General features: G+C 46.1%; 1 protein-coding gene across 1 annotated transcript; it reads left to right on the forward strand.

Moving 5' to 3' along the window:
* The first annotated feature begins 448 nt into the window (after positions 1 to 448).
* Positions 449 to 1,387, forward strand: LOC137159755 (olfactory receptor 52P1-like). Its single transcript, XM_067558234.1, has one exon. The coding sequence runs from the start codon at positions 449 to 451 to the stop codon at positions 1,385 to 1,387; it is 939 nt and encodes a 312-aa protein (XP_067414335.1).
* Positions 1,388 to 14,065: the final 12,678 nt, after the last annotated feature.

The following is a 14,065-nucleotide window of genomic DNA, read 5'->3' on the forward strand; positions in this document are numbered from 1 at the left end:
TTATACAGACTTATTGTTATACAGCAAAATGCACTAAGCATGTGTAATAAAAAGAAGAAATAACGGTGAGTTTGCACAAACAGTGTCATGAATACAGCTGTACAAGGAACTTTCCGTATTTTGTTACAAAGGAAGGCATGCGCATAGCTCATTGTTAAAATGGAAGAATACAACTTCAGTCAAAAGAGACAGTCAGGCAGTTTGCTATCTTGAGTTCGCTTCAAAGAAAACTTCATCCACGCCTAGCTGACCACACTTATCGATCAGCACTTTCTAACTGCCTCTTAGCTTTCAGCAACATGCTCAAACTGTCTTTGTGACAAACTTCATGTTTCCACATTCCCCCCTTTTGTATTTGTTACCAAGTGCCTAACCCCCCTTGCTGTGATTCTCTCCCTTCACAGGCACCCTGAACATTTCTGAGCCTGATCGGCACCTCAACACTCTCATGGAGGCTTTCAACCTCACCCCCTCCGACCCGTCAACATTCATCCTAAACGGCATCCCGGGGCTGGAAGCTGCCCACATCTGGATTTCCATCCCTTTCTCTGTGTTCTACATCATCAGCCTATTGGGAAATTGCACGGTTCTGTTTGTTGTTGGCAAAGAGAAGACCCTGCACAAGCCCATGTTCCTGCTGCTCTGCATGCTGGCGCTCACAGACATTGGCCAGTCTACCTGCATCGCGCCAAAGGCACTGAGCATATTTTGGTTCCATTCCAAAGTCATCACTATGGACGGCTGCCTCACCCAGATTTTCTTCATTTACATGCTTGGTACCACGCAATCAGCCGTCCTCATGACAATGGCCTTTGATCGCTACGTTGCCATATGTAACCCTCTGAGATATGCCACTATCCTCACCAACGCACGAATTGCTAAGCTAGGGCTAGTGGGTTTGATAGGAGCTGTGCTTTTGGTTCTGCCTGTGACCCTGCTACTGCGGAGGCTGCCATTCTGCGCCAACCGCATTATCCCCCACACATACTGCGAGCACATCGCTGTGGTGAAGATATCGTGTGGGGACACCACAGTCAACCGGATGTACAGCCTGGTGATATTATTAGTGGTCATCGGGTCAGATCTGATACTCATTAGCCTGTCCTATGGGCTGATCATCAGGGCTGTCCTCAGGATCTCCTCCAAAACAGCCCACTGGAAAGCCCTCAACACCTGCACAGCCCACATCTGTGTAATGCTGATGTCTGGTACTCCCTACCTCTTCACTACCCTGACACACAGGTTCGGTCAGGGCATCGCTGCCCATGTTCACATTCTCTTGGCCAACCTCTATCTCCTTGTGCCCCCCATGCTCAACCCTATCATTTATGGGGTCAAAACCAAAGAGCTTCGTGACAAAGTCGGAAAATTCACCTGCAGAATGTGATCACTTGGGGCCACTGATTTAAATCTGTGACAGGAGGGGGAAAGGATGTGTCCTTGTTAATCAAGCATGCTCTGCCCCTATTTGGCTGAGCTCAGCTGTGTGAAAGTTCACAGTCTGAGAAGTTCCTCACACCTCATGTCTTATCACACCATCACCAAGCACTGCTCTCTCAGACCATCACCTGATTTCTTTCAGCATCATCACCCATCATCGCCCACCCCCACACACTCTGTCACTCGGCCTTTCCATGACCTCCCGACCACCAGCACTGATGGAATCTCATATGGTCTCAGAACAATTTTCCATCAGTCTGTTTGTTGATCTCAACATTCCTCACTCTCCTCCATTTTTCACTCTTTTGCCCCTCTCTGCCAACACAAAGTCACCAACCCACCAGGCCCCAACAATTCCTTCCAGTCCTAAGTCTCCCCAAATTGGTCATCAGAAAGGATGTGGACAAATTGGAGAGAGTCCAGTGGAGGGCAACAAAAATGATGAGGTGGCTGAAGCACATGAATTATGAGGAGAGGCTGAGGGAACTGGGCTTGTTTAGTCTTCAGAAGAAAAAAGTGAGGGGGGATTTGATAGCAGCCTTCAACTACCTGAAAGGGGGTTCCAGGGAGGATGGAGCTAGGCTGTTCTCAGTGATGGGAGATGTAACAACTAGGATCAATGGTCTCAAGTTGCAGGGAGGCAGCTCTGGGGGAGTGAGAATCCAACCGGTCCAGCTGGGAGGTTGTCCTGTGGTTTGGGCACTGCTCTGTGTGTCTGGAGAGCTGGGTTCATTCCCTTGCCCTGCATGATTTTGGGCAAGCCCCAGAGTGTCTCTGAGCCTATGCACAAGCAGATAATAGCCCTGCCCTGCCTCACAGAGGTGGAAGGAAGATGAATACGTTCAAGGTGCTCAGATACGCTGAGGAGTGGGCCAAGGGAGACCCTAAGATCACATCTTTCAGGCATCCAAATAGCAACACCCCTGACATTGGCTGTCTGTTGTTCCAATATGAGGACCTACAGTTACCAGTACTGATGCAATGTACTGGGAAATATTTGCAGACTATAAACCCCCTGGAGAAACTGAGGGATTGATTCTGATAACACTCAGTCTGATGCCAATAACTACAAGAGTTTTCATTCCATGATTCTGTAAGGGCAGCTGAAAAATAGCATCACACCCCACCCATGTCAGCTTCCAACAATGGCAGCTTCAGTGCTTCCAGTTTCATCTTGATTGGAGTCCCAGGTCTCAAAGCTACCCATGTCTGGCTGGCATTCCTTCTGTGCTCATTACACCTGTTCTCTGTCCTCACAAATTATATTATATTGTATCATTAAAGTTGAGGAAAGCCAGCAGGCCAAGTTTGAGTGGGAGGCTTTGCAACCCATGAGTGAGTGGGGTTGCCAGTGGGAGCATGGGATTGCAACACCGCTCAAGTTTGTCCTGGCTGCTCCTGCATGAATCCAGCTGAGAAGGGCTTTGCTGTTACAAAACCCTGCTCTGGGTGACCAGAGGTAACGTGAGTGACAGAAGCTCATAGTTTGAGCTAGAGCTGGACTAGAAAATAGAGGATTTTTCCCCATGAAAAATTTTGACCCACACTAAAATGTTTCCTTTTCATCCATATTTGGGGAGGCTTTTCATAAAAAACTGATAATTTTCCACTGAAAATTCAGTTGCCATGGCCCTGCCCATATCCCCTGAACAAATTGGAGCCTTATCATCTGCCTCTTTCTCATAACAGCAATGAATTTTGCACTGACTGAGTCTATGGCTGCATAATTATGGCAGCTCAGCTCCATGTCTGTCACAATACCTTTCCAGGGTGGCGTGTATTTTATCAATACAGTACAGAGATAGCCAGAGAGAGACCAATAGGTGACTTTCATGAGCGAAATGAAGTTTGATTTCCATGAATACTCATGCATTTCACTTTTAAAACCATGTTCCCCAAACCCCCCTTGTAGCACTATAAGAGGTGTTAGGGGTTACTCTGTACTGGACCAGTGGTTTTCAACCTGCAGTCCTCGGACCCCTGGGGGTTTGCAGACTGTGTTAGATTCACACCATCATTTGAAATTTTGTAAATGCCCGGAAGTGAAAAAAGGTTGAAAACCAGTGTACTAGAGAGTGAGAGCCCAGGGAATGATTTTCATATATGCTTATTCCAAAGCCACTCTGGATAAAGGCTGCAGATTGGAACCAGTCAGCTACTAACCTAAGGATAAAAGATCTATTAATTGCATAGGATTTCCCAGACTGATCTTCTATGACAATTGAATGAATGCGGGCCGAGAAGCTGCAATCTTTTCCAATTCTCCAGAAATCCAGATGACCCACACTACAATTTAGGTCCCCCTCTAACCTGAGAAATCATCACTGAAAGAAGATCTGAGGGGAAAGAATGGGCTTACTTGTGTGTCCTTAAAAGATAGTACTATAAATGTAATGCAAAAACATTTAATCATAATACAATTATTACAAACAAAGTTTTATTACATTCGTGTATATCAAAAGCCAGACACAGAATTGTTGGAATCTGTACAGGAAGGATCAGGGGTAACTTTACTACTTAATGGCCTTTACTTTAGAAAGTATTTCAGCGGTATTCCAACTATTCTTTGCAATGGGCTTATCATACTATTTTTTTCTTCACTGAGCAGTTGCATGACACTGTCTCCTAGTAACTCACCAGAAGTTGTTCCTAATGCTTAAATGCAGGGTCCTGCACACATTAACTCTGCAATACTTGCGTGAGACTTTCCAAAAAGTCATGAGCCAACAGAACCGCTGGTCTGTGTTTCAGCAAAGAGTAGAGATGAGGTGCAGGAAAGGGAATTACATAGTGGCTATCTGTAATTTACGCCTATTAACTGTTACATGAGTATGGCTGAACAAACTTGCACACTCATCTGCATATGAGAGAAATCTAATGTTTGCACTATTCATTCTTTGTGACGCCAACCCCTTTCCTGATAAGATGAATTAACTGTCTGTGTTAGCTTGAAACTTGCCAAATATCTACAGAACTTTTGTCTGGGGAGAGGATGAGGTCCTGTGAGGGTAAATAGAAGCATGTAGGATGATGGGCCTCTATGCATTCAGTCAACACTGGCCAGGCAAAGCACTTCAACTTTTCATGGAACAATTCTTGGGGTTCAGAGTGTATCACCGGGAACATTTGCTAAGTGAAAGTTAATAGAGCATGGTTCTGATCAAATTTACACATGTAAATCTGGAGTGACTCTGTTGAAGTCAATGTTCCTGAACTCAGAACCTGGCCTTTGTATTTATCTCTCCTGCGCTGATGTTATTTATAAATGTGTTTCATTGCCTCATTTTTCTGTAATTTTCTCCACTGCCTCTTTGCAGGACATATGTTAAATGCTATGACCACTTTCACCAGGTGCTTCCCATGTGTATAAACATGATACAATGGGCCACATTCAGAAGTGGAGGGCCAAAGAGGGTGTTTGAGGGAAGGTCACAATTGTAAAATCACACAGTGCTGAAGCAGGCTGTTGAACTCACAACCACAAGGTATCAATGGGACCAAGAGTTTAGTAGGATACAAAGAGGAATTAGCTATTTATATGGGGAAACAGAAAATCCAAATACAGTAGTGGGGACTTTTTTAAAAAAGATTTGGGAGGGCTATAAAGCTTCCTGATTTACATTATAAAGTGTGTCTAACCAGTGGGTGTCAGGAGGAAACTTTCCCTGGGGGTAGGTTATCTCACAGCTGTCTATTGCAGGGCTTCCTCTAAAGCATCTGTTACTAACCACTGAATACTGGGCTAGATGGACTACAGGTCTGATCCAGTCTGGCAATGCCTATCTTCCTATCAGTGGTGTAAATCCAAGACTATTTTTGCTGATTTATGTCTCATTCAATATCATCTAGTGTCCTGTTATTTTCCTTTCATGAAGTAAAGTTCAAAACTCTTTGGTCTTGCCCAGTCTATTATGTCAGCTGTCAATGACACCAAATTCCAACCTGCAATGTTCTTTCTCACTGGAATATTTGGACACGAACACGTCTATGTCTGGTTTCCTATCCACTTCCGCTTAATATGTGTTGCCCTAGAAAACCACAGGATGATTCATTTATGGCTTGTCCCTGCCCTCCTCTCCTCTTAACCATCAGGCACAGGGAGAGACTTACAGCCTCCTATGCTGCCTTTTAGGGGACCAAATGCTTTGTAAACGGCCATGATTATCCTAAGAAAAACCCCACTCCCCTCTCTCACGGGTAACTAGGGCTGCAGCTGCGCTCATGTATATTTTCCTTTCCATGCTGGCCATCACAGACCTTGGCTTATCGATATCCACCATGATGAAAATCTTGGACATATTCTGGTTTCACTGTACAGAGATCAGCCATGATGCCTGTTTTGCCCAGCTGTTCTTCATCCACTCGCTCACATTCACTGAATTCTCTGTTCTCTGTTCTCTCATGTATGGCCTTTGACCACTTTGTTGCGATCTGTCACTCGCTGAGATATGCTTCCATCTTAACCCTGCCGAGAATAGCCAAGCTGGGACTGGTGTCTCTGTTAAGAGGGGTAGTCCTATTATCGCATTATCTCAGTGTTAGCTCACACCTCAGAATTGCTGTGGATACAGTCAGTTCAGAGAAGGAACGTGGATGTTTTGTCCCATTGTACATGACCTGTCACTGTCCCGTCTCTGGTTAAACACCCAGGGGCCATGAGAAAAGCTGCAGAGCTGTTTTGCAGTTGCAGACCTGGCCCTTCCTGAGCACTCTGTCTGCTCCGTGCTCCATGAGAGTGGCACCAGCTGTGAGAGGGGCTATTCCAGGGGCACAGCCACCTATCCTTCCCCTGCACCCTCACCCAAACATGTCAGAGACAGGATTAAAGCAGGAGCCCCAAGAGAAGCCATTCGGGCAGGTCCCGCCCCCTGCATGTCTCTGTACACAACACACCTGCTGAGCACCCCCACCAACTGTGCTGCCCCCAGGCAGATCACAGCTGCGTGTGTGAGTGAGAGTTGCACACACAGGAGTCATGACAAAAGACTCAGGCCCAAGGCTTAATAACAAAACCTAGCTCTTATGTAGCAGGAGATTGATAAATTAAACCATAAGATGTGGGCACAGGAACACATGGGATTCACCCAAGGGTTCTAAAGGAACGCAAACGTTGAATTGTAGAACCACTGACTGTGGTACGTAACTTATTGTTTAAATCAGCTTTTGTACCAGATGATGGGGAGATAGTTAATGTGATGCCAATTTTTTAAAAATGCTCCAGAGGCTATCCTGGCAATTAGAGACCAGAAAGCCCAACTTCGATACCAGGCAAATTCGTTGAAACTTAGTAAAGAACAGAATTATCAGACAGATAGATGAACATGATTCCTTGGGGAAGAGTCAACATGGTTTATGTAAAGGGAAATCATGCCTGTACAGAGGAATCATAAAGGTCCCTGTCCAGAATTGTGAGTGTCAGATCTGAGATTTGTACACTCATTCTCAGGTCGCAGTAGGAGATTTCCGCTCTCTGCTGCATTGGATTTGGCTGAATTGCCTGCTTCTGCAATATAATTATTGCTAAGGGCTTGGGAACGGTTCAGGTCAAGAATAATCTGGGCAGGAATTCTCCAGCATGGAGACTTGAACTGTTTAGTGCCAGTTTTGAATCCCTTCATGTTTCTGACAACACTAAAGATTTATTGTAAGTCGTTTAGACAAATATTTGGTTTTAAGATCGTTTCCTTGTCCCTTTAACTGACTTAGTATCTTCCTTTTTTTTCATCTGTGTGGTTTTTTTCTCTGGTTCTCTCAAGTTTTCCAATTCAGCAACTTCACTGCCAGGTTAAGACGTGAAGCCAGAGCCTCTGTCATGGCTATCTGTGATACCTGAGATTTCACAATACAAATGAGTCACACAGGGCTTTACAGACTGGCCAGATTCTGCCCTCACCTTGCCTGCAGTGGCTCACTCCAGATTGACACTGGCATCATTGATTTAAGCAAAATCAGGGCCCCTTTGTTTTGAAATCCCCATCTTTCATGCCCGGTCTCAGCATGCCACATAAACTGGGGGTCTTCCTTCAGACTCCTTCAGCACCCTAACAGAATAGCTCTCGCTGCTGCAGGACCTGAAGCCAGGATCTTCACAGCAGGGAGACTAAAGTTTCACACTAAGGGTGAAATCTTGGTCCCATTGAGATCAATGGCAAAACTCCCATCAGGAACAGGATTTCACCCTAAACCATATTTAGGAACTTAAATAAAAGGCCTGATTTTCTCTGGCCATGAGCCTCCAGTGACTCCTACTGGAGTCATCCTGCAGCCTCTAAGGATGGGTGAGCTCATCTAGACCAGAGAAGAACTGACAGGAGAGTAGCTGAAATCTTAAACTCATAGTTTAGAGGTTCAAAACAATGAGAGTAAAAATGTTGTGGGGGGGAGTCTGCTCTCTGTGTTCCCCTGCCTCTCTAGTTCCATAAAGGATGAGAAACACCACAATGCAGTCAAAATAAAAGCATGTTTCTGATTTAGAGGAAACCAGGCAATGTTGGAAATCTCACTGGGAAGATCCAGGCACACCCAGTATGTGTGTGTGGGGCGGGAAGTGTAGTAACCAGATCTCAGTGGCACAGGGTCCTGAAACAGGGTGAAATAGGGAATGGACATCCTGCCTAATTCACACACCAAAGAGGTGTAACTAGGCCTCCTGCAATCTCCTGTAGTAGATTGTCTTGTGGAATCAAAAATTTATCATAGAATTGATTATAGAAGGCCTGGCCTGAAGCTGGGTAGCCTGAACTGTGATGGAAGCCGTCAGGTTAAATCATTGACAGGATGCCCCAAACTGAGACTGAGATAAAGATGCTAAAATCCCACAGGATGTCTCAGGACCACAATTTAAATGCAAACTCCTTTTGTGGACTCTAGCCCTTCTGAAGTCAGTGAACAGACATCTCCTGTTCTGATATGTATCGGTACGTGCACCCCTGTCTTCCTGGCCCCATAGGAACTTACTCCATACAGATTAGCATTTTAACATGTATAGCCGGGGTACCTGAAACACATTGTATAATCAAATGGCTCTTTGGTCTTTCCTGTGAAAACAGCTGGTGTACCCCATTATACATTAATTGTCTTTCCTGAACTGTTAATCAAATTCCGCTATACGATCAACATGTAAATGAACCTAAGCAACCCTATATAAGTCTTTTGTATCTGGTAGCCAGGTGAAGTACATGTGCCCAGCATCCAGACATGCTGCTTGACTTCCCTATAGCCACCTGGGTTTTTCCTATGGCTATAGTATTCCCCATATCTATGGTTATGTGATTGTGTGTCACAATTAAAGCTGCTCCCAATCCAATTCTAAAAAGTAGCTGTGTGATTCTTTTCCACGACAGTCTCTGACCCCTTCCTCCAACCAGCCCATCCCTCCTCCTGTGACCAAACTTCAGCAATTGCCAACATGGAAAGGCAACAGCAGGAAGTTGTGTCTGGGTTTCTAACTGGCAGGTATATACTAAAGCTTTGTGTCGTTTTAGGGAAGAGTTACTTGCGCTGGCTCCTTTTAGTCTCCACATCCTCTTGTTATACTTGTAAAAGAAAAGATTTATTCAGGGCGACAAGGCACTATGCCATGTTTATTGTGCATGTAAGAATATCAAAAAGTCATCACATTCACACACACATTCATAAAGTTCTGCAAGCTGCTGTGATATAATGACCAGTCCTTTTATGTGTTGCTCGAGCCAGCCCAGTGGCCAACTAAACTGGGTATGAGGAGGGAGCCGAGCCTCTGTCAGTTGAAAATTCAATGATCCAGATGACAATTGCAGAATGAGACCCAAAGTTTCCATGTTTTTACCCATATGTGATACTTGCTGGCTCTCATGTCAGTCTATGGCCTTGCTGTGTCATGCTGCCTCTGGGTTCAGTATAGTTGTTAATTACCAGCTAATTGTAAGCATGATGAGCTTCTTATTTCTGGACTTTCTTTGTTCCCAGGGTGGAACCTTCTGTGCTTTAGGGTCGTTGATAGGTGTTCTTCGGCCTTCAGGGGCAGCATGGCAGCCGATGTCTTTAATCCCCTTTCTGTTGTCATAGCAGTTTAGGTTGGTGTCTTTTTATGCCCTGCACATACATTCCTCACTCACACAAAGGGAATTTATCAAGATAGGATTCGGTTCAATAGTACAAGTTTCGGGAGAGATCTGACAGGCTTCCCCGATTCCAACACTACGCTGTGAGCCAGCATCTTCTCCAGTCTTCCCAGTCACCCGTGTTCTCCACAGCCCCTGAGCTGCCCCAAGCTCCCCAGAACTCTTCCGCTGCAGGGATGAGGTGCCCCCGTCCCCTCTGTCCCTTGGCTAGGGGGGATCAGTGACGGTTTCTCTTCGGTAAGGAACGTCACACCCCGAATAGCAGATGCCAAGGCACCTGTGCTGTGCTGCTGCTCTTGTTCCTCCCACAGACACCGTGTGGGGCTTCGGGGCCGCTACACAGCAACAACGAGCAAGCTGAGAGGTGTGCACAGGATATAATGAGAGCTGGGAATTCTGGGTCATGTCAATGTTAGGTAAATACAGCAGCCACATGCAGGGGCCTCCGCCGGCTGACACAGTGAGCCACTGGGACACAGACGCTAAACCCGGCACCCTCTGGGTTAGCCAGCTTTGTTGGACATTAATGGGACAGTTGTACATACATTCCTCAGGGCAGAGATTTATGGGTCATGTTAGTATTATTCTCATCTGAAATGTTCATCCATGCCGTGAATCAACCGACCAGAATATTGATTTCCAGGCTCCAAAGTCTGAGATGTTTTCCCCCTGGGATGATATTCAGCCCTGTCATGAGAAAAAAAGAAATGCCTTCAGTAAACTCAGGCACCAGCTTGCAGGCAAAATGCCTCCAGCTGACTCCCGTATGTGCTGTAGGGACGTGTTCACAATTACCCAGGCCAAAAGGGACCATTGTGACCATCTAGTCTGACCTCCGGTATAGCACAGCCAGAGACCTGCCCAAGGGAATTCCTAGAGCAGAGCTTATAGATCATTTTTAACTGAAAATTCAGTTGCCTTGTCCCTGCCCATATCCCCATGAGAAGATGGAGTCTTATCATCTGCCTCTTTCTCGTAACAGCAATGAATCTTACACTGAGTCTATGGCTGCACTCTGGGTATGGAAAGGTCTAAACGTCCCACCCAGTCTATGCCTAAACAGCTACTCTAACCAGTCTTCCCATCTCCATGCTGCCCCCTCCATCCCCTACAACGGCCCCTTCAGCAGATCCCGTGGGCAGTGGCTACTGTGACAGGACCTGGTAGCACATCGCCAATGAACCTGGGCTCCCAAGGGGCTGGAGAGGGTCCTAGAGCAGTTGTGGAGGCACAGACATTGTGGGTGGGAGGGCCTGGTTATCAGGGGATCGCTGAGATCTGTGCATAGCTTAGGGAATCCATGGATGCTGGGTCCCATCCTGTATTCCTCATCTGAGGGAAATTTCCAGGTAGGAGCTGTGTGGAACCTTCCTCCCCCAGCCTGCACCCTGGGTTTGTAATGCAGGAAAGGGGGCTGCTGGGGAGAAATCTGACCCTACATAACTATTATTAGTCTATTTTACTGCTTTGCAGCAAGATTACAGCTGTAACAGCACCATCGGTACCACTCAGCCATCCTCGAGGGAGCCCAGTGACTCCTCTGAGTCGTACACGCAGCGCTGACAGCCTGGATTGCAGGAATAGAGCTGCGACAGGGCTTGTGCTGCTGTCCAGGTAGGTGGCATCACCGAGCATCCCCTGTGAATGGACTTCCTGCAGTTTGCCATTGGCCATGCTGGGGTTAAAGCTGGCGTACACTGAACCAATCAGCTGAGGGTCCCAGGTGGCCAAGTGGACCCCAAGGAAATGGGCAAACATGCTTCATAAGGACAGTTGCAGCCTGTCTGAGCAGACACTGCTTGCTGCCCGTGCAAGCTCTCCGCTGACTCCTTCTCCATTAGGGTGCAGATCTCTGTTGGCAGCTGCTCCCCTTCTCGCAGGCCTTGGGTAGGTTGGCAGGTTTCTCTGTCTTTAGATAATTCAATGCCAAGGGAAGGGTAAAGGCTGCCAGCTGTTGAGATGGGCAGATGTTCTGTGCAGCGGCAGCTGAGTCTGCTGGGCTGTGGGTGTGACTCAGTGACAGGGGCTGGAGAGCAGGTAGCACTAAGTAGCTGGGGGACCCTCCACTCCATGTGTCCGTGGTTCATGCGGGATCATTCCAGGTACACGGAAATCTCAGATTCAAAGGGAGCTCGGAGGTTGAAAACCCCAATGCCCCGAGTCAGGGTTTCTCAATGGGTCCCATTTCCAGATGTGCCATGTGCTCTGGGCCAGGGAAGAGCCAATGGAATATGAGTATTTCCCAAATCACCTCAGGTTTATTTGCTTATGGGAATTTCTGTCCTATAGAAACCCCTCACAGTTACAGGTCATCCTGCATCTCTGCCTCCCTCTCTGGTCTCTGAATGCCAGTTGTCAGCCTCGTCCCTTTCCCTCTCCTGTGGGGGAATCCCACCTTTCTTCCATCCTCAGACTTCACCCTGGGCTACATTGTGGGTCTACTGGGCTTGACCAGCAGGTCAAACTTCTTCTGTGACTTTGCTTCTTCCCTTTGGGAGTCTGTGACCTGAGGTGACCAGCCGGTCTTATTGAACCAAATTATCTTTTAATCTGAACAACAGGAAAAAATGCCTCACATGGGAGAATAAATGGGTTTTAAATCAACAGTCTGTACGTGACTCTTATCTCAAGCACCCCCAACTCCTTTGGGAGTAAGGAGAATGAGCATCTTCTAACTTCCACACGCTCTGTGTGTGTGTGTGTGTAAAGAATTTCTCAGCACCAGCTGCCCAACCATTGAACTGACTCCTAGCCCTGGCGAAACAAGCTGTGTAACTTGGCTGGAGCCTGGAAATAGGATGGTCTCAGCGTGAAGCTCAGGTGTTCTCTCTTAATCTCCCTGCAGTGAGAGCTGGCTTTTCTTGAGCTGTTGTTTTCCTTCCTTCTTGTTTTCCAGCAGCCTGCTATTAAACTAGGACTATATAATACAGTGCACAGACAGTCAGAGAGAGAGAGCGAGAGCAATAGATGACTTTCATCTGTGAAATGAAGTTTGATGTCCATAAATACTCCTGCATTTTACAGTTGAACGTGCTTCCCACAAACCCTCATCATAGCTGAGTAACAGGTGCTGTGTTACAATGTACTAGAGGAATGGTTGTACCTGGTGGTTGTACAATGGCCTAGACCAGAGCCTGGGGGTCTGCAGACTATGTGTACGATTTCCAAAATTATTCGCGCCTGCATTTGAAATTTTGTAGGGGTACGGATATTAAAAAAGGATGAAAACCAGTGTACTAGAAATTGGGAGCCCAGGAAATAAAAACTGTATATGCTGATCCCAAACCCTGCACCTCTCCCAGTAAAGGCTGCAGATTGACATTAGAGAACCAGCGGAGAACAAGTCAGTGGAGAACCAGTCAGCAGTGAACCCAGGTATAGAGAAGGTAGCAGCAGCCTTTTGTTTGCTGACAGGTGATTGAATGAGGGCCAACACGCTGCGATCTTTTCAGTTTCTCAAGAATTCAAGATGACACACGTTAGGTTTTAGATCCCCTTCTAACCTGAAAAATCATCCCTGAAAGAAGTTTGAAGGGGAAAGAATGGGCTGACATGTGTGTGCTAAAGTATGATTCTAGAAACATTATGCCAAAACTTCTCATTGTAATACAATTACTACAAAACAAATTTTCTTTACATGCATGTCTATCAAAAGCCAGCAGCGGAGGTGTTGGTGCAGGAGTAACTGTACTACATAACGGCTTTTGCTTTCGAAAATATTTCAGAGGTATTCCAAATTCTGTTTGCAATGGGTTTGTGCTATTAAGTCTTTGTTCAGTGAGCAGTTGTATGATTATGTCTCCTGGTAAGAGACCAGAAGCTGCATGTAACACTTACATTCAAACTTATGCGCACAATAATTCTGATACAATTGGGTGAGACATTCCAAAAAGTCATGAAACAAGAGAACGGCTGGTCTATGTTTCAGTAAAGAGTAGAGATGAGGTGCAGTCAAGGGGATGTAATTTACATCCATCACTAGTTACGTAAGCATGTCTGAAGTAACTTGCACTCTCAACTGGATATTCATGCAAAACCAGTTGTAGCAGGGTGTTGCAGTGTCTGCCCTGCTTCTGCTTCTGCATCAAGAGAAATTTCCCCCTGGGAGCAGGTTATCTCACAGCTGTCTATTGTACAGCTTCTTCTACTTTCCTTTGAAACTTCTATTCCTAGCCACAGGAAAATGGGCTAAATGCACTACAAGTCTGATCCAGTCTGGCATTCCCTATCAGTGGTGTACGTGAGAATATAGGAACGGTGACACAGGGTCAGACCAATGGCCCATGAAACCCAGTATCCTGTCTTCCACATGGCCAATGACAGATGCTTCAGAGGGAATGAACAGAATAGGTAATCATCATATGTAAATTCAAGAGATCTTTTGGTTGATCTTCCTTGACTTTCTAGAAGACTCTAGACATGCACTGAGTGCAGAGTGATGTCTCCTTCAATATTATCTAGTCTCTATTACTTTTCCTTTCAGGAAGTAAAGTTCAAAACTCCTTGGTCCCACACAGGATATC

The sequence above is a fragment of the Emydura macquarii genome, unplaced genomic scaffold (genome assembly GCF_026122565.2).
Source record: "Emydura macquarii macquarii isolate MOO-44397 ecotype Brisbane River unplaced genomic scaffold, CSIRO-AGI_Emac_v2 contig_1882, whole genome shotgun sequence".
Lineage (NCBI taxonomy): Eukaryota > Metazoa > Chordata > Testudines > Chelidae > Emydura > Emydura macquarii.

What these genes read in the sequence shown, in the direction of transcription:
- LOC137159755 (XM_067558234.1), top strand. Translation starts at nt 449, where the DNA reads ATGGAGGCTTTCAACCTCACCCCCTCCGACCCGTCAACATTCATCCTA.